The 20,020-nt window shown below is 38.7% G+C and overlaps 2 protein-coding genes and 1 long non-coding RNA gene across 4 annotated transcripts; 1 reads left to right on the top strand and 2 right to left on the bottom strand.

Annotated features, from left to right (window-relative positions):
• Positions 1-1,108: 1,108 nt before the first annotated feature.
• LOC146374084 (uncharacterized) lies at positions 1,109-3,997 on the bottom strand. Of its 2 annotated transcripts, none has more exons than XR_014802310.1 (3): positions 3,184-3,997; positions 2,541-2,659; positions 1,109-2,434 (listed from the first exon to the last, which is right to left on the bottom strand). It is a non-coding gene; the product is annotated as an uncharacterized LOC146374084 (long non-coding RNA). The 2 variants fall into 2 exon arrangements; XR_014802309.1 differs by having other exon boundaries at positions 2,541-2,656; positions 3,184-3,342.
• A 2,233-nt stretch (positions 3,998-6,230) lies between these two features.
• On the bottom strand, positions 6,231-6,835 carry LOC146374083 (von Willebrand factor A domain-containing protein 5A-like). The gene is made up of 3 exons (XM_084951565.1): positions 6,724-6,835; positions 6,426-6,584; positions 6,231-6,340 (listed from the first exon to the last, which is right to left on the bottom strand). Exons 1-3 carry the CDS (start codon positions 6,784-6,786, stop codon positions 6,233-6,235), a joined length of 330 nt encoding a protein of 109 aa, XP_084807691.1. The 5' UTR covers positions 6,787-6,835; the 3' UTR covers positions 6,231-6,232.
• A 5,014-nt stretch (positions 6,836-11,849) lies between these two features.
• Positions 11,850-17,893, top strand: LOC146374082 (uncharacterized). The gene is made up of 11 exons (XM_084950153.1): positions 11,850-11,941; positions 12,228-12,309; positions 12,401-12,871; positions 13,588-13,638; positions 14,166-14,202; positions 15,940-16,176; positions 16,277-16,385; positions 16,482-16,570; positions 16,691-17,047; positions 17,134-17,178; positions 17,396-17,893. The coding sequence occupies exons 1-11, from the start codon at positions 11,850-11,852 to the stop codon at positions 17,416-17,418; spliced, it is 1,593 nt and encodes a 530-aa protein (XP_084806279.1). The 3' UTR covers positions 17,419-17,893.
• Positions 17,894-20,020: the final 2,127 nt, after the last annotated feature.

The raw sequence follows: 20,020 nt of genomic DNA, 5'->3' as shown, positions 1-20,020 counted from the left end.
AATAATGGGCAGGACACACTGGGAGCAAAGGTGAAGCACAACAACTGATTTTGTTACTTGTCTATGAGCTCCTGGAGTAAACCAATGTGCCAGGTTGGGGAAGTTTCACTCTTGGTGTTTCTAATTTATATGCAATTGACTGAAGCATATACATATTGAATTATTCATAGGACTTTGTACAAAATATAAATGTCTTCCATGTGTTATATTGTGGTTTGATGTTTGCATATGTGGATGTTTTGTTTCTCATTTGGTTTGCTTCCCCCAGACTTGGGCTATTCCAGATGCTCACCTGAATGATAGAGAATAAAAAGAAGCCAGTTGCTGTAACAGGGGTTGGGTTCTTTGGTGTGTTTTGGTGGGTACACTTATGCTTTCATTAATAAAGATTACTAGATGATAAATATTTTTGCAGCCTCGTGCCATTTTGTTTGAACCTATACGTGACTGCTGACCAAACTGATATAAATAGTAAGTGAAGTAAATAAACTGCCTGTGGCTTCTCAGGAAGTCCTGCATTTGGGTCCTGTTATTCACTCAAACCTGACAATAACACATTATCCTGTTTTATCCACATCTGTAAATTTTCAGGCATACTGAGATCAGCAACAGACTTTCTGAATTCAAACCTCAATAAAAATGTGAAAATGACTCAGCTTTTTCTTTTTTTGTTTTTACAGCATTATGGACTATAAGTTAAAGCAATTAATGATGCAGTGAATGATGGTCAAAGGGTTGATCTTTACACAGAGCACGTCTGTCCCTTTTTATTAGCCCATTACAATTATTCCCCCATCACTTTAAAAAGGCAACAAAACATGCATGTAACATTTCTTCAGAGATGTAATTCAGTTTTAATTATATAGCGCCAAATCAACACAACAGTCACCTCAAGGTGCTTTATATTGTAAGGTAAATACAGTAAGTAATACAGAAAAAAACCCAACAATTGAATGATCCTCTTTGAGCAAGTACCTGGCAACAGTGGGAAATAAAAACTCCCTTTTAACAGGAAGAAACCTCTGGGGGATCAAGGCTCAGGAAGGGGCAGCCATTTGCCACAACTGGTTAAGGGAGAGGGGAGCAGGACAAAAGAAACACACTGTGGAAGAGAGACAAGTTAGTGTCACAATCTAAATGTTGAAGTTGGTCGACATTTTCAGATCAGACTTATGGTCTTTAAGCCAAGTTTAAAATTTGTTTTGAATGTCCTTGGTGTAGTTATTGATGTCATTTCTTTTTATGACAATCTGTTCTTAAATTGTGTTTTATTTCTCACAAAAGTGAAAAGATTATGGAAGAAAGTCGAGCCAAAGAACAGAGTTGGCTCTTAGACTTCGAGTATAGGAGGCCCTCAGCAGAACTTTTAAAGAGAATAAGAAACACATAAAACCTTAGATAAGGAGGTGTGCTCTGACAGTGCAGCGCAGCACCCAGAAAGCTATTTGGCATTGGCAGAGAAGACTTGGGAAGTTATTCAGGAGCATAACCCTGGTACTCAACTTTGCTGCTCAAACCTCAAATATATTGATACTTTTACGCCAATATACAATTTATTTCCAAAATTGTTACAACAAAGAAATAAAAAACCAAACATAGATTTCATAACTTTTTATGCTAATTATTATTTGAAAAGTCATTACAAAACAGGCAGTTTTTGAAAATTCAGATGTAAATATAACTACAGTCATGAATAAGCAAACATGAATGAAGACTATGTGCTGTCTTAAGATGTTCAAGGATCAATCAGTGTCAATTAGCAGAATGAAAGTGTTTTATGGATAAAATTGTAACTCCTGCGAGAGAAACAGAATGATGTTCTGTATAGTTTCATTTCAATTTGACCATAAAAATATTACTTTTTTAAAAATAAAAGCTAGGATAGACTTTTTTGTTTTGAAGATGGTGTAAACACTGTAAATAGCTATTTTAAATGTTTAGCTCTATTCACTCCAATTCACTGAGGACCATCTTGAAAATGTCCTGAACTGAAGCCATTTTCAGAACTATAACAGGAAGGGAAAAGACTCTTCTTAGATTGGTTTTGGTGTTTCTGTGTGAAATCAGTAAAAGTATGAACATAATCGCCATCTAGTGGCAGAGAAAAGGAATTAAAACACTTTCTGAATGAGCTGCCACAGCAGTGGTCCAATCTTCTACTGTGTTAGGAGTATTCAGACAATTTTGACATACTTTTTTTCCACAATGGTAAAACCAAAATTAGGTACATAATTCATGACAAATAAACATGTAAAAGGGGTTGATGATATAAAACAGCTCTGTATCAAAGGCAGTGTGGAGTAAGCAGACCTGCTTCTGTTCACTCTGAAGATGAAGCTACTTTAAGAAAACCCTCAGAGTCCCAGAGCTTCTTTCTTCACGCTGCAACCCAGCAGGACATTTCCAGCATCCACACACTCTGACACACACGGTGCTAAAAACACAACACAAATATTAAAATAATGATTGTGGGAGGAAAGCTGTAGAATGAAACAGTTTTTTAAAGCTGTTATTTTATCTGTTACAATCATTGCTAGTACCATTGTGAGCACAGAGCCACGAGGCAGCCTTCATAGCCAGAAGCTCCCACTCGTCCTTTGCATCCATCTTGAAACCATGAAGCCAGATCAGAGCCAGAATGGTGGCCCACACTTCACTGCTGGTTTAATTCACCAAATCAATCAATCAAATAAAACAGACAGAACACACATTTTACTTTCTACAACCAGTAATATTACATATGTTTGTGTACTTCTTTGTCACACGGGGTCACCAAGGTGGCCGCTCTGCATATTTGATTTGGCAGATTATTACACTGGATGCTCTTCCTGATGAAATCCCAAACTGTGATATCATAAATGCTCTAAAATAATGTGCTGACATGTTTTTACAACAACTGATGAGGAAAATAATTTCTGCTGCCGTGTGGTTTCTGGATAATATCAGACGCTGGTGCAGCTCAGTGGGAGGTTAGGAGTGTGATTACCACCAGTGTTTTAGCTTCTGATATGCAGATGTTTATTCTCAGGCTGTGAGGCAGGCCTACATTTAGTTTGACTTCATTTTATTTGTTTTATGGTGTGTTTTTAATTACATTGTGTGTTTTTGTTCAAATTATAGAATCAAATCTGTTTTATCTCACATCATCATTTTGTGTTAATATTTAAATTGACAGCAGTGCACCTTTTCAGGCTTTGACTTTTCCACCTCCTCGTTGGTCTGTCCCAGTGCAGCAGCCAGAGCTGGATCAAGCAGCCAGCAGCTAGACGCCTCCTGCAGGGAGACTAACTGCAGCAAAGGGTCTCTGGGTGGCTGCTCAGGCACAACAGCTGGAAAATCTAAGATGGAAAACAAAACCTGATTATGGTGCTAGATGACAAACAGAACTCTACATGATAACCCAGTGCATAAAACAGCGCACTATAAACTATGCAACAGATAAATATTATGTTTTTCACTTGAAAATTACATCTTAAAAATGTAATCACTACATAAGAGCTCCACATCAAACATCAAATGCACAGGACACTCCGAGGGACACGGTCGAATGCCGAGGCCAAAAAACACATGTAGACTGGTTGGGCAAACTCCCATGCACCCTCCAGTATCTTCGTGAGGGTAAAGAGCTGGTCCAGTGGTCCACAACCAGGATGAAAACTGCATTGTTCGTCCAGTATCTGAGGTTCAACTAACGGATGGATTCTCCTTTCCAGCACCCTGGCATAGACTTTCCCAGGGAGGCTGAGGAGTGTGATACCCTTATAGTTGGAACACACCCTCCGGTCCCCCTTCTTAAAAATGGGAACCCCAGTCTCCCAATCCAGAGGTACCGCCCCTGATCGCCGCGCAACATTGTAGAAGCGTGTCAACCAAGATAACCTTACAACATCCAGAGCCTTCAGGAACTCAGGGCAAACCTCATCTTCCCTAGGGGCCCTGCCACCAAGGAGTTGTTTAACTGCCTCAGTGACCTCACCCGCGAGATAGACGAGTTGTGCCTCTCGTCTCCAGACGCTGCTTCCTCCATGGAAGACATGCCAGTGGGATTAAGGAGGTCCTTAAAGCATTCCTTCCACCACCTGACAGTGTTCTCATTCGAAGTCAGCAGCACTCCACCCTCACTATGCACAGTGCAGGTAGATCACCTCTTTCCCCTCCTGAGTCGCCAGACGGGTGGCCATAATCTTTAGGCGGTATGGTTCAGTGGTTACCACCACAACAGGCACCAACCACCCTGCAACCGCACCTCTGATGATTTGAAATGGAGTCCCTCAAGTCTCGCAAATGAAAAATATGCACATATTCTTGTTGGACAGGAAAATCTACTGATATTTTTGTTTTAGTAGTACAACTTTGCTTAGTCCAGGTTGAAAATAAAATGAAAGAGCATCATTTTTCCAAAATTATAGAGCCTCATTCATTTTGATGTCTGAAAACTTCAGGGAGTTTTCTTGGTCTTTGAGATGGCATCAGATTTCAGTGCGTGAAAAAATAACATGCCTGAAAGTGGGCTGACAGAGCATTTTTCAAAGGAACTTATTTTGAGGAGTATTTATTATTTGAACCTAAAATTTCACAGCACTCATCATATGTGCCCACACTTTGTATCATAACATTTTTTATGAAAATGATGGATGGTTGAGCAGAAGACCCGTGTTGATTACAAATGGAATGATCCATGAGTTAACTGAGCTGGACTTGGTTTTACTGACAGTTTGAAGTTACTGTTTAACAAGCAGCTAGTAACTTGGGTAGTAAAAACAAAAACTACCCATCAGCTTAAGAAATTACTGAGCTGTGCTTAAGTTAACACTGAAGCTGGCTCCCTAGACTTCAATGTTGTGGTATTTGTTTTGGTAACAGAACATGATCCTAAAATAGTTTTAACAGGAGTTATAGTGAAGAGAGGCTGCAGCTTAGCAGAAATCCCCCATAATCACTTTGATAGACTGTATAAATGATCATTTATCATTTGCAATTAGCCAATTTGAATTTTATTTATATTCCACTACTTCACAACTGTAATTGCTTTAAGTCACTTTGCATATTAAGCTAAAGACCCTATAATATTAGAGAAGAAAAACACAACAACCAGATGTTCCCTATGAGCACGCACTTGGCAACATTGGGAGGGAACGACTGTTTAAAAGAGAAGAAACCTCCAGCAGAACCAGGTTCAGGGAGGGCAACTATCTGCTGCAACTGGTTGGGGATGAGGGGAAAGACAAGGATGCAGAGGGAGTCAAGTATCTGGACACTGTGTTTCTAACATTTTTAGGGTCGAGCACAAAAACTCGCTTTCACCTGAAATTAGAAGCAGGAAATTCGAGGTCATCCAGGCCTTGATGTCTTTAAGACATGACTGTACTTTAACTAATTGATTTGTGTTACAGGGCTTCATGGAGACATTGTTAAGAAACCAAATAGAAATCTAAAGATTTTTAACGAGAATCTGGTAAACATGGACAACAGTGCATTTAACTTACTGTAAAACCTCTGTGTTTCTTCCTACTAAACTCCAAAAATGCTTTATTTAAAAAAAATTATGCAGTATTGCCAGTGACTATATTTTCAAGAGTTATCGTGCTATACTTTGTTTCTATCGCACACACTGACAGAAGATGGTGACCTTTAGTCCAGACAGACATGCTGTCTTTACTTAACCCCAGTTATCAGGCTGAAGGAGTCCTGACAGGATCTCGATTCCTTTCTGCTACTGATGGATTTGCCTCTAAAAGTCAAACAGACTTTGTTTTCTTCTCTAAACAAACACTATGACAGTGTGCAATGTGCAGACAAGTCTGTCATTCTTTACAAAAGCAGGCTCTGAGGACACAAATTAGTTGTTGTTGGTGATGTTCCTGTGTGTGTCAATCTGTTTGTTCTTAGTGTCTTTTATAGTAAAAGTGTCAGCTTATTGCACAATAGTGTTTGGACTTGAATTCAAATAATGTCGCCTTGATTTCACACAAACTGCAGACTGAGATTACTCTGTCATGTCTAATATGTTTGTGATCAGTAATGATATACTATTAGATGTTATGATACCCCTAATCCAAGAAATAATGATTAGGAAAAAGTGAAACATGTTTAAAACTAGACACACAGCATTAGGTTTGGGTATTATTAACTGTTTTCCAGTAAGTAGAGTTACGTTTCTGAAAATACTGTTTTAAATTCAACACATGGAAACTAACAATTCAAAACAGAAGTGTTGTTTGTGTTAAACTGTTTACCCAGTGTCCTCTGCAGGTCTGAGACTGAAGTGCAGCTGGTTCTCAGAGGGATGACCTGCCAGGCTGTACTTCAGCGTCACACAGCCCTCTGCTGCCTCTGAGCTCTGACACAGAATTACAGTGTTAGAAGTCACGTTAATTACTGTCATCAATTACCTAAACAAAAACATGAGAGGCTGCTGCTCCTACCTGTCCAGTGAGCTGGGCATAAATCAGTGACCTCTGACCCTGGAAAAGTGTTGTGATTGGTGGAGAGAGGACAGTGACAGACACTTCCTTTGGTAAATCCCATGTGACTGAGATGTTGACCACAGCTGGCTGCAGAGCAAATCGCAGCAACTGCATCACCTGAAAAATAATGAAAAACTCTCCAAATATACACAAACAGCTGGAACAGACATTTTACTCACTGCAGGTCTGATCTCAAATATGTATCTGCTGCTGCTGTAATGTTTAACTTGACCTGTAATTGTGTTTAATGTCTTACTTTTGGTTGCATCCTGTCAGTCCCTGTGATGAACTGAGCGTGACCTCCTCCTTCCTTGGCCATCCCATTGATGAGAGCAGAGCTGGCCCCTTCCCCAATCCCAAAAGAGAAACACCTGCAATACAACAGTTTTTGCTGAGTACACAGAGGACATGCGTTCTTCTTCACCAGATCGATCACTTCTTTGGTGTTCCCCACCTCTGCATCAGTAAAGACAAACAGCTGGAGAGGAGAGTTTACACACAGTTTTTCATGTATGTATGCTGTCAGTAAAGTGTTTTAACAAGTTAAAAAAAAACTTTAAGCAAGACTGAGAGGAACAGTAGGAGCCACTCAACAGATCAACTCATGTATAATTAGCAGATTATATGAGACTGATACAGGGCTTGATTCATGGTCAACTTACAAGTTGGAGTAATGAATAAGAAAAAAAAAGGAAGGACTAAAGAATGACATCATTAAAGTGTGTGTGTGTGTGTGTGTGTGTGTGTGTGTGTGTGTGTGTGTGTGTGTGTGTGTGTGTGTGTGTGTGTGTCTAATGCAGGGTTGGCTGTAAATATGTTTGAGGGGCTCCAGGATCTCTGTTCCTCCAAGATCAGCCTCCATTTGCTCAACTTTCTCCAGAGCCTCCTCGCTCTACACCAGACCTTCCCAAAGTGTGGGGCCCGCCCCCTAAGGGGGGCACAGAGCCATTGCAGGGGAGGCGCGGTATGAAAAGGAAAAAATAAAACAAAAAAAACAATGCTTGGACACTGCTAGCATGGGGCGCCTCCACAAACGCAAAGCAGGAGATGAAGCATCGCTGAATATGTTTCCAAACCAACTTCATTCTAAGCCAAAGACTAGAAAATATGGTGAAGCAAATCTTCCCTTTGGCTTCACGTGCATAAGTGCCAAGGTAGGTCTCTCCTGCAGAATTGGTTTTCCCTTCGTCGGGAGCAGCGCTGGGCTCTTCAAATCACGGACAAACAGTATCACACATTCTTGATTTTTAGTTCACAAACACTTGTTTTAATGACTAACTACTCCTGACATTTTGGAGATTTTAGCTCTTTATACAGTAAAGTTACAGTGGGATACAAATAACATCAGGCTGATCCTGCCACAATTTGTTCCCCCGGTTCAAATCACGGACAAACAGCATCCAACAGTTGTTTATGTTTTTGAACCTATTTTGCAGAGGGATTGAAAAATGTATTGACAGCAATGTTGAATATTATTACACAGGAAAAAAACAACTACATGTAAAGTAATCACACCGTGACGCCTCTGCCTTTGTAAATAGAGGAACAGTAGCTGCGTGTGTATATGTAAGCCTGTAAAACCTGCAGATTGTCAGATTAACAGTATTTTGTCTCTACCTGCTATTCTGCAATTCATCTCATGTAAACAATAACGTGGCGCACAGCATGATGTGAAAAAAGGCACATACCTTTGACGTTGCGTGACGAACTCTGTATTCCTCGTCCACACGTAAACGCAAAAACTGAGTTTTAAAAAATCTCAGTTTTCGGTGATTCGAAACGCCGTTTACGTGTGGACGAAACAGCTGTGTTTTCAAAAATACCCGTGTAGGTGTGGACGTAGCGTAAAAGAGTTAGTAGTTTATTTTCTTACTAAATGTAATTTATTGCAGATTACTTGTATTTGCTTAATTGTTTACTAAATGTTTGAGGTGTGAAATAAACCGCAATGGAGCAAAAGATGGGCGTGTGTGGTTGGAGAATGTGTTAGTGCGTGCGTGTGCGCATGCCCGCGAGGGGGGGCGCGAACATTTTCCGGGTTTAGGTTTGCATGAGGTGGAAGCAGATGTGTTTCCTTTTCTTTGGGAAAAACAAAAAAACATGTCAAGTAATTGTAATGAAAGCTTTCCTGGAAATAAAGACTAATTATAGAACAATGACTGGAAACACATTAGTTATAAATAGATGAAAAATAGGTTCGAGTCTTTGGATCCTGTGAAACAAATATAATATATCATCATTGAAAAAAACATGCTTCATCAGTGGTTTCAGTTACACCTAAAATATATATTCAGAGTGTTTTCAATGTTTTGCTCTCGAGTCCCAGATGTTGTTTGAATAGGGTCAAACCTCATAAAAGAATGATTCGTTAAAAGGAAAATGCATTCAGGCCTGTAACATGTGACTTCAGCAGCTGTGCTGCAAAGCAGTTGATGTAGTGGATTAATAGTTAAGACTTTAAAGTGCAACAATGTGAATTTACACATTAACTCAGAATGTCTGGTACTCTGGACTAATGTGAGAAGGTCAGTCTAACACCCTAATGTTATTGTACGGTTTATTTTTGCCATGTTTATTTTTATTTTACTTTTTTCAAAAGTGGTGATGCTTGTTCATCCTTTCATCTCCTCCCACTTAGATTACTGCAGTGCTCTATGGTATTGTCTGTCTAAATCATCTATTAATCAACTCCAATCTGCCAAAAATGCTGCTGTAAGGCTTTTATCCCACTCATAAATTCTCTCATATCACTCCATTGTTAAAGTGTCTGCACTGGCTTTACTGTTAGATTTACATATCAGTTCAAAATCTTCATTCTTTCTTTTATGGCCTTAGGAGGAGAGGATCCCACTTATATGTCTCCGGTCTACTCGACACCTATTCTTCAAACCAAATCCTGACGTCCAGAGATCGAAACCTTTTGAAACTAAAACTGCAGAACAACTTACCCCTCTGTCTTTGGCCCGTCAACACTGTGGCATCCTTTAAAAAATAGCTGTGAATTAATGTATTTAGAAAGGCATTTGAGTAATTTTTTGTGATTTGTGTTGCTTTACGTAATTCGGGTGTGTCCATTTTGACCACATTTTTATTACCTCTGTAAAGCAATTTGTGACTCGTTCGTATCTTAAAGTGGTATATAAATAAACATTACTCTACTTACTCTTTGAATGTACAAAAACATTTAAGATGTCTACTTGTTTGAATGCCTCTTATTATAACTAAAGCACTTCAACAGAGGAGCTGTCTCCTGTTACTGTTGCAGCATAGACTTATGGAGGGAAAGTTGCCTCAAAAGGGTTGCAAAACCTACGATATGATCCACAAGCATAAACTAAGATTTACAAATATGTACAATCATTTGTGTGTAACCTTTGAGGACTCACAAGTGCGTGCCTCAATCCAAACACAAATACAAGGCAATTTGTTTAGCTTTACGAATCAGATATTCTTTTTCTTTGAAAAGCCTTTCTGTGCACACAAATGTTTTGTCTTGTTTTGGGGACGTGGACGTGTCTTTTTCTAAATCAACTAGAAAATGTGATTTACCAATTAGAGAAACTATACAGTAGCCTATAAGCGTTAGTATACGGTTTAAATAATCTGCTGCTAGATGCTAGGAAAAGTCAGCCAGTGCTCAGCTGCAGATCGGGAACAGCTTGGCTGTGAATCAGACTCTGGAGTGAGTATAAGCTAACTAATAGTTAGGCATTGGAGGCCCAGATGTCCCAGTTTTACACTGTGACATGATCGCAGCTTACATTTGCAGATGATATGTGCCAGGGTGGGCAACTCTAGGCCTCGAGGGCCGGTGTCCTGCAAATTTTAGATGTGTCCTTGATCCAACACAACAGATTCAAATGGCTAAATTACCTCCTCAACATGTCCTGAAATTCTCGAGAGGCCTGGTGATGAACTAATCGTTTGATTCAGGTGTGTTGACCCAGGGTGATATCTAAAACCTGCAGGACACTGGCCCTCGAGCCCTGGAGTTGCCCACCCCTGAGTGACAGCGTTAAATTTGCCTCAAAACCCCACGTGGGCATGCAACATGATCGGTGCGTATCAGACGATTCGTCCACACATTTAAGGTTTTGTAAGGGAGAGAGAAGGCAGTTGTGTGTACTTTTAGACATTTGTGTGCACAGTGTGTGCTCAGGTTTGGATGTATGCATTTGTAAAATAGTTTTAAGTGTGTGGTCAAATTGCTTTGTGTCTGTGTGTGGACAGAATGCCTTCTTCAGTCGACACACTGTGAGTCCTCAAAGGTTACACACAAACCATTGTAAATATTTGTAATCTTAGTTTACGCTGGTGGGTAGTGAAAAATGCCAACAAGTTCAACATGTAAAGATGAAATCATGCATAATGCTCAAAGTGATGTCTGTTATTAAACAACAGCACAGTTTCTCTCAGACTGTTTGCACAGGTGCGCGTGACAGTGCGTAACCATGGTTACTGTGTGATGCCAATTGTCTGTTACTCTGAAACTCTCATGACTTCTAATAAAGAATCTCGGGTTACTATGTCCTTACAAAGTAAATCAAGCTTAAGATTTCAGAGTAAAAATAACAGCAGGGAAGGTGAAGAAGAAGAAGACAGATTATCAATTTAGAAGGTGCAACAGAGGCAGAAGCTATGAGACCAGAGCTGGACAAATTAAAAAAAAAAAGGCTGGGCGAGGCCCCCAGTGTTACAGTTTTTTCTGATGGCTTTAACCCTAACTGTGATTCTTACAGCACAATTCCTAAAACTATTAATACTTATAGCAAAACCACTCACTGAGTTTGAAAAACTAAAAGCACAAACACTGCTTTGCACTCAGTTTGCAATTTTGTAACACACACTTTGCAAAACTGTAGGCACAATTCACTGCACAACACTCTTTTTGCAGAACTTTAAACACAACTCACTGCTTAAACTCAATTACCAAATTTCCAACACACACACACAATTATACACATGTATGGCTATCATTAACACTATTTTGCCAACTGTCTGGCACACTTTCACATGTGAAAACTGTTTTAGATAATTAGTCCACTTTGCAATCAGCCTAAGCACTATAAACAGGCCACAGGTAAGCTGTCTATGTGGAGTACAATGGAAGGAGCAGTAAGAGTGAGAAGAGTGAGAATCAGAGGAGGCCGAGGGAGAGGACGTGGAGGTGAAGAAGTTGGAGGAAGAGGACGTGGAGATGAAGAAGTTGGAGGAAGAGGACGTGGAGGTGAAGAAGCAAGAGGGTTAGAGGAAGTTAGAGGAAGAGGACAAGGAGGAGCAAAAAGAGGACGAGGAGGGGAAAGAGGAAGGGTAAGAAGAGTAAGAAACAGAATAACTGATGACATCAGAGCTACAATAGTGGACCATGTCATCAACCATGGGATGACCCTGAGGGAAGCTGGCCAACGGGTTCAGCCTAAACTGAGCCGCTACACTGTGGCAAGCATCATTAGGACATTTCGAAATGAGAATCGGTAAGTACTTTGTAGCACTGCCATACTCTAATGAGAAACACAACAGTACCATACATGCAAAAACACTGAAATTGTTACTTTACAGAATTGCTAGACGTCCAGATGTTGGGGGCAGAGGCAGAATGTTCACTCCAGAGCAAGAGACCCATATAGTGAACATGGTGATTGCCAATAATGCAATAAGACTGCGCGAAATACAGCAGCGCATAATTGATAATGGCACCATCTTTAAAAATATACACAGTGCAAGCATTTCTGCACTAGGTCGTGTACTTGCGCGCCACAGAATAAGAATGAAGCAAATTTACAGAGTTCCTTTCGAGAGAAACACAGAACGTGTAAAGCAACTGCGATATGACTATGTGCAGGTAAGCTAGTGTCATTGGTTCTGAATTTGGAAGTGCATACTGTAGTGCTGTGCATGGGCCTGATGTGTTGCATTTGTTTTGTCTTGTCCAGAGAGTGATGGAACTAGAAGCAGATGCAATGGGACATGAGCTACTTTTTGTAGATGAGGCTGGTTTTAACCTCAGTAAAACCAGGAGACGTGGCAGGAACATTATTGGACACCGTGCCATCATCAATGTCCCAGGACAACGTGGTGGTAACATAACCATGTGTGCAGCTATAAGCCAAAATGGTGTTGTTCACCATCATGCAACCATAGGCCCATACAACACTGCACACATTATTGCATTCCTGGACACCTTGCATGACATGCTCACTGTTCAGAGACCAGAGCAGACCCGATATGTCATCATATGGGACAATGTTAGTTTCCATAGGGCTGCTTTGGTCCGCAACTGGTTTACAGACCACCCAACCTTCATGGCACTCAACCTCCCTCCATACTCTCCATTCTTAAATCCCATCGAGGAGTTCTTCTCTGCCTGGCGCTGGAAAGTGTACGACCGTCATCCTCATCAACAGGTAGCCCTTTTACAGGCAATGGAGGAGGCATGTGGAGATATTGACCAGGCATCATGTCAGGCCTGGATACGGCATTCAAGGAGATATTTTCCCCGGTGCCTTGGACTGGAGGATATCGCATGCGATGTGGACGAAATTTTGTGGCCGGACCCAGAAAGACGACACGATGTAGGCTGATTGTCTTTTTTTTTCCTTTTTTTTGTGAAATTCCTATTTTGTGTTCTGACTTTGTCTTGGTTTTGATGAGTGTGAATAAACACCAATACTTGAAGTTTGGATCCTTGTATGTTTACATGACACTATGACAAAAGTGTGACCTCAAATTGACATCTGTACACAGAGAAAGCAAAAGCCAGATGTGTTTTGTATTCATACCATCAATGTGCAGTTGGCGCATTGTGTGCTTAGTAGATGATGGCTTGTGTGTACTGTTTGATACGAAAACACCATTTTTACGAAGGTGTGAAGAGTTAATCTAGCTGTGTTCGCTTTTGCAAGAGAACTACAATGTTTTGATAATTGGGTGACAGGTTTTCTTATTTGTGTGTAGAGTTTTGCAAAAATAGCCAATAGTTACAAAAAATGTGCTTAAGCAATCAGAAAAAACTGTAATAAGATCCTAGCCCCTGTATGGTGTGTTGGTGGGCGTGTTTGTATAGTCAAAACAGGGATGAGTTTAATATCTCCATACAGAGACACAAGTTTACATTTCCCAGTCTAAAGCTCTGTTATATTTCAGAGACCAACAGCAAGTTTTCACTGAGAAGGTAAGTTGAAATTAGATTACTAATTACCAGAATGTGTGCGTATTTGGTAAATCCTAAGAACTTCCTTCTAAAATTAACACAAAAAGAACTCATAGAATGATTAAATGTTTATTATTATTAATTATTAAACACTTTAATATTTCTGTTTAAACATTATATAAACTGGCAAAAAGTCCACAGGGATAGCCTTCATGAGCCTTTTTTTAGTAAGAATAACTTCTCTGATAGAGTATGGGATAAACTGAAGCCTCGTCTCGAGTTAAAGGTCAAGTTCATGTGAGTTCATTGGCAGAAGTTTGTGTATTTCATCAGAAGAGAACTGCACAGACAAGCCTTTGTTTGTCAGTGGTATCTGTCACGATTTGACTACCAAAGTACTATACTGCCCTATTCAAAGTGCATATTGTCATGTTGGATTTTGATGTACCAATATTAACAGTATTTATTTTGCATAGAATCCCATGTGTTCAACTTTTTCTGTTTTTTTTGTTGTTGTTGGGTTTTTATTTTGCCTTTTGTGTTTACAGGCCATGGAATTGCTGAGCCCTCTTTCACTACTTTTAGGTATGTTTTTTGTTGAATGATCATTGTTATAAATGTTAAATATGATCAGTGTTGGGCAAGTTACTTTGAAAAAGTAATTAATTATAGTTACTACTCAAAAAAGTAACTGCGTTAGTAACTGAGTTACAATATTCTAAAAGTAATTAATTACTGGAAAAGTAACTATTGCGTTACTTTAAAAAAACATTTAACCCTCTGGGGTCCAGGGTATAATTGGCCATTTTTAACTACCTTTGATTTTCCCTCCACATTTCACCTTTAAAAACAGTTTATTTGCCTTGTTTGGTATCATTCTTTTCAGCACAACCTCACGTGTCTGAATTTACAGTCATGTTTTCATTTTGACATACTGTATTAACACAATTGATCTAAAATCAGACAAAAAACATAAAACCAGAGTAGAAAAGGTAATATTTTTTACTGTAATAACCACAAACATGTTTAATGAATCATATTTCATAACTTTAAATGCAAATATAAATTGTCAATTTTAAAATACTATGCACAAGTTTTGCAAACAACAAAGTTATTTGCAGCCATTTACCTTTTTTAAAAATAACCATTTCAAACTATCTATATAACAATCAGCTGTTCTGCATTATATAAGATGCCACAAATTATTTGTGCCACTCCAAGCCACTTCATAAGCAGAGAGTGCTTGCTGCGCTGACCTTAGACAGTAAACGTGACGAAACTATTGAGGAAAAAACGTATATATTGTTTATCATGACTCTGGTTTTACGTGGCCTATCAACACAATTTATAAACTGGTATATATCACCTTGTTGCTTTGTCTTGAAGTGGTCATGTGATTGGCTTACCACGACTACTTTATTCTTCCTCAGTCAAACAGCAGCACTCATGCGATTGTTTTGCCCCCTTAGCTCCAGGTGTTGTGCTGTAGCGTCCAGATTACTTATGTAGACAGCTACTTCCGTGCAACTGATATAAGATGTGGTAAGATGAACACAGCTTCAACAGTCTGTTTGTTGAAAAATAGTAACAGACCGCATGTTCTTGTTAGTAACTGTAACGGCGTTGTAACGATAGGAATAGTAATTAGTTAGATTACTCGTTACTGAAAAAAGTAACGCCGTTAGTAACGCCGTTACTTGTAACGCCGTTACTTGTAACGCTGTTATTCCCATCACTGAATATGATGTACCTAGATTCTAAAATTAATAAATAAACAAATATTTCCTGTTGTTATGGAGCTTACAGCATTTAGTTAAAGTGGTGCAAACATTTAAAAAGCATGAAGAGTAACGTGAACTGAACATTTGGTGTAGAGCTTTAGGTTATCTACAGTCTATATTCAAAAAGAGTAAAGAAATTCAAATTTTTTGCATGGTCTTGAAGAAAATAACACAAAAACATATTTGCCTTTAAAATTTAAATAATTAGAAATGTAAAAATAATGCACTTTTTTGTATTTACATTTTTGCATATACATAAATATACTACATATATATCAGTACGTTTTTTAGAGATGAACTATAACAGTAATGTGTCTGTGCAGGTTCTCAGGTCTAAGGAGTTTGGAAAGAAAAGCAACTGGACTTTTTAAAGTTTTTTGTAGACTTTCACCTCTTACCTGAGAAGTTCTTCAGCTGAAACATCTTTAAGAAGTCCAGTCACCTTTCTTTAAATTCTAAATTTCTTTAGATAACAGTAATGCAAAAAAAACAAATGACTAAATGATACTTAAACTGTTAATCTGGTCTTATTCTGTTACAGCAACAGTCCAGCTGCACTTTGTTTTCTCTTCCTATGTGTGCCCAAATGCAGGAGATTTAGAAATTGGCAATTTAACTTGGAAACTTGAATGTTGTATGAGCAACAGAAAACAATTCACACTGAAAATTGTGGCTCAAAAATTGGACTCGTTGGACTCGATGTACAGCTCAGGAACATGTCCTGGCACCAATTACAGAGAGCGAAAGTGTTTGAATTCCTCTCTAGCGGTAGAAAATGGTAAGCACTGCAAACCAGCACATTCTTTAAGAAATACTTTAAGCACACATGCAGTGTTATTTTCTCTGATGAATCTTTATATGTTGGTTTTGTGTATCAGGAATTATAAAGGTCTCTGTAAACGATACAGTTTGTAAGGAAAACTACACTCAGCCTGAATGCCACCCAAATGTCACTTTCAACAAAACAGCTGTTAATCTTACACAACAGTAAGTATGTTCCATGTGTACTGAATACAAAGATTCAGTATATTTGGTGCCACACATGCTTTCAATAAATCACCTGTATATTTTCCTCCACAAAAGGAATGGAAATATCTGCTTTAACATGACATCAAAGAATGGCATGAAAGTAAAGATTAAATTTCAATGTGCTGAGTACCCTGCTGCCAACAGTAAGCTCTACCCAACACAGTAAAATTGCTTAAAGACTGCATTTAACGTAGTGACATGGAGTTTATGTACAATATGTGTGCATTACATTTTTAAAACCTACTCTCGATTTTTGTGTCCAGTCAGTCTACACAACAAAAGTAAAAGTTGGATTGATGCCTTGGAGGACTGCCAGACGGATCATTTCTCCTTGGTTGAGATCTGCGAAAAGAAAGTAAGGGATGATGTGAAAAGACTGCAAAATAAAACAGACTCAAAGACGGGGGTGTGGATTGGACTGCAAAGGTCCATTTTTGGCTACAGTCCTGAGTGGAAGTGGATTTCAGGGTATAATGTTGTAAAATCACAGTTGAATAGAACTTCGTCCACCAACTCTGACTTTGACAACCACTGTGGAAAAGTCATCTTTGATAATAAGACAGAAGAAATCAAGTGGTCCAACGCTGACTGCCATGAAAAATTACCATACATTTGTCAAAGTAAGTTGCTGTTTTGTTGTCCAGTCAGACTTCTTCACCTGGTTTTTTATTAAATCTTATTGTTTTTGTTTTTTCTTTTTCTCCAGGAATGAATGAAAAGCCCTGTACTGATGAATATACAGAGAAGTCAGGTATATCTACCAAAATGTTTTCTAGCCCGTAGCCATAAATTGACGTTTTACTTTATATTCTGCATCTTTTTTTTTATCTGTGTGACACATGTCACTGTAAGCTGCAATATTTACATATAAGTAGATGTATAAAGGTCAATGGGAAGTTTAAAATGAAGCCATTCCACTCTGCTTTTTATATATATTTTTGAATTAATATTTGTGTTTTGGGCCACAGAGCTTTTCATTGACATTGACTGAACTGATAGCACCAAAGAAAACGATTCGCAGCGTCTCAATCATCATCACATCAAGGTGAGATTCCTGGAGAAGCAGATGGATGACCCAGCAAACCTAATGTGTATATATGCTGTTTGTATGTTTGTATGCTGTAGTGTTGTGTTTCACAGGAAAACTACTTTGGTTACTATCATTTGCAAGCCTTGTTAAAGTACCTGTGTTTGTCAAAGATGCTTCTATGTAAAGAGTCGATGTATTATTTTTGTCATTAAAAACCTAAATATCTGGCTAATTTAACTGAGCGGTTATAAGAAATAACATTTTTAAACATTGAATTTGAACTCGTGATTTTCTTTTTCTCTCAAACAAAAAACTAAAGAATATTCATTCTGTGCTAATAATAAAATGTAAAGTTAACAAAATGCAAACTGTGTTTATTTCAGCGATACCTTGATTCAAGAGATAGTGGGGTATACCAATCTGTCACAGACACCATTCACACACCCAGGGTGAAATCTGTCCATAATTACTTTTTACTTTACTTCTTTTTATGCCCAAGAATGTTACCATGTTGTTGTCAGTTAAACTAATGTGTTGCAAACTATTCGTCCAGCTGTTTGTTTTTAGTAACACTTCAAACTCACCATCACAAACTTTTACCAAACTTCAAAGCATTTGGGGCAATCGTGGCTCAAGAGTTGGGAGTTCGCCTTGTAATTGGAAGGTTGCCGGTTCGATCCCCGGCTTGGACAGTCTTGGTCGTTGTGTCCTTGGGTGAGACACTTCACCCATTGCCTACTGGTGGTGGTCAGAGGGCAAGTGTGTGAATGGGTGGATCACTGGTTGTGTAAAGCGCTTTGGGGGTCCTTAGGGACTAGTAAAGTGCTATACAAATACAGGCTATTTACCCAACCTTCCGATTAGCTCAAGAACAGTGCATAGAGAGCGTCATGGAATGGGTTTCCATGGCCAAGCAGCTGCATCCAAGCCTTATGTCACCAAGTGCAATGCAAAATGTCAGATGAAGTGGTGTAAAGCACACTGCCAATGGACTCTAGAGCAGTGGAAATGTGTTCTCTGGAGTGATGAATCATGCTTCTCCAACTGGCAATCTGATCAATGAGTCTGGGTTTTGTTCTGACTGTATCGTGGGTAAGAAAGAATTAATGTTTCAGCATACCAAAACGTTTTGGACAATTTCATGCTGCCAACTTTGTGGAAACAGTTTGGAGATGGCTCCTTCCTGTTCCAACATGACTGTACACTAGTGCACAAGCTTGACTGGTCTACACAGAGTCCTGACCCTCGACCTGAACACCTTTGGGGTGGATTACAGCAGAGACTGTGAGCCGTGCTTTCTTGTCCATTATCAGTGTCTGACCTCACAATTGCTTGCATGATCAGAAATTGCCATAAACACTCGTAAACCCTCCAGAAATCCTTCCCAGAAGAGTTGAAGATGTTATAGCTACAAAGAATGGGCCGACATAATAAAGGATTAGGATTCAACTGTATTGTCATTACACATGTACAATTACCATCCGGGTTGTTGTACTGAGTGTACTTAAAACTTTACAACAGCGTAGGCACAGGTCAAAATCATGCAAGAGGAAAAAAAATTCTATATTTGAAATTATTTGTTTTATGGATCTGTTTCGATTGCTGTATAGAATGGGGACTATATCGATTTCCTTAAGGTGAAATGTCAGTGTCAGTTATTGAAAGTATTAAGTTGAGGGTTAATGCAGCAGCAGAAATCATGTGAATGAACTGGTTATTTATTACCAGCTTCTGTACCTGATGACATAAAGGAGTCTTTTTTCAGTATACCTTGGTTACATACCCAATTTGTTTATAAGATCAAAATAAAAACTGATCAGGATGTATTTGCTTCCTGTTTGACTAGGAACACTCTCTAACAGTAACATCACTGTATGTGGAAACAGAGACGTTTTCTTTTTGGGAGAAAATGAGAAAATAGGACAAATATAATAATATAATAAAGACAAAATGGAAAAATAACTTACAGTAGGAATAAATATTTTAAAAGCTGTTCATCTGTTAACCTGGCTAAGAAGCTCTTAAAGCCTTCAGATTTGAACAACTACAGTTTAAGAGCAAACGCTGAGTTAATGTGCTGTGCATTCATGAAACAGGTTGGAGGCGATTACTGATCACAGGAAAACCTCCATTTAAACAAATATAATAATAATGTGTAACAAAGAAAAACATTTTTTTGTGGATTTTTTGCTTTAACAACATTTAAACAACATTTAAAATCAAAATGTTTTCTATATCAGTCAAGTTGATTCACCTTATTAAGTTTGTAATACTGCACATCCACAGTACCTTAGAGGGGGGGAAAGCAACATTATTCCATTTGAGGAAGCTGAGAACACATTTGTGTTTATTTAATCAAAAATATGATAATATAAAGAGCACTATAAAAAGTCACTCCTGCCGACATTTCTCTGAGTTATCATTCTGGAGAAAGGCAGCAAGCCAGAGGACAGTGGGGAGGTTTATTCAAACACTTTGGATATTTAACAGTCATCTCTGCAAAGACTGGAAGCACTGAAGGTGAACTTTTTATTTATAAACTCTTAATGTGACGATCAATTCC

This window comes from Perissodus microlepis, chromosome 14, assembly GCF_051167445.1.
Source record: "Perissodus microlepis isolate ML-2025 ecotype Zambia chromosome 14, ASM5116744v1, whole genome shotgun sequence".
Classification (NCBI taxonomy): Eukaryota; Metazoa; Chordata; class Actinopteri; order Cichliformes; family Cichlidae; genus Perissodus; species Perissodus microlepis.
This window is presented reverse-complemented; position numbering and strand designations above follow the sequence as displayed.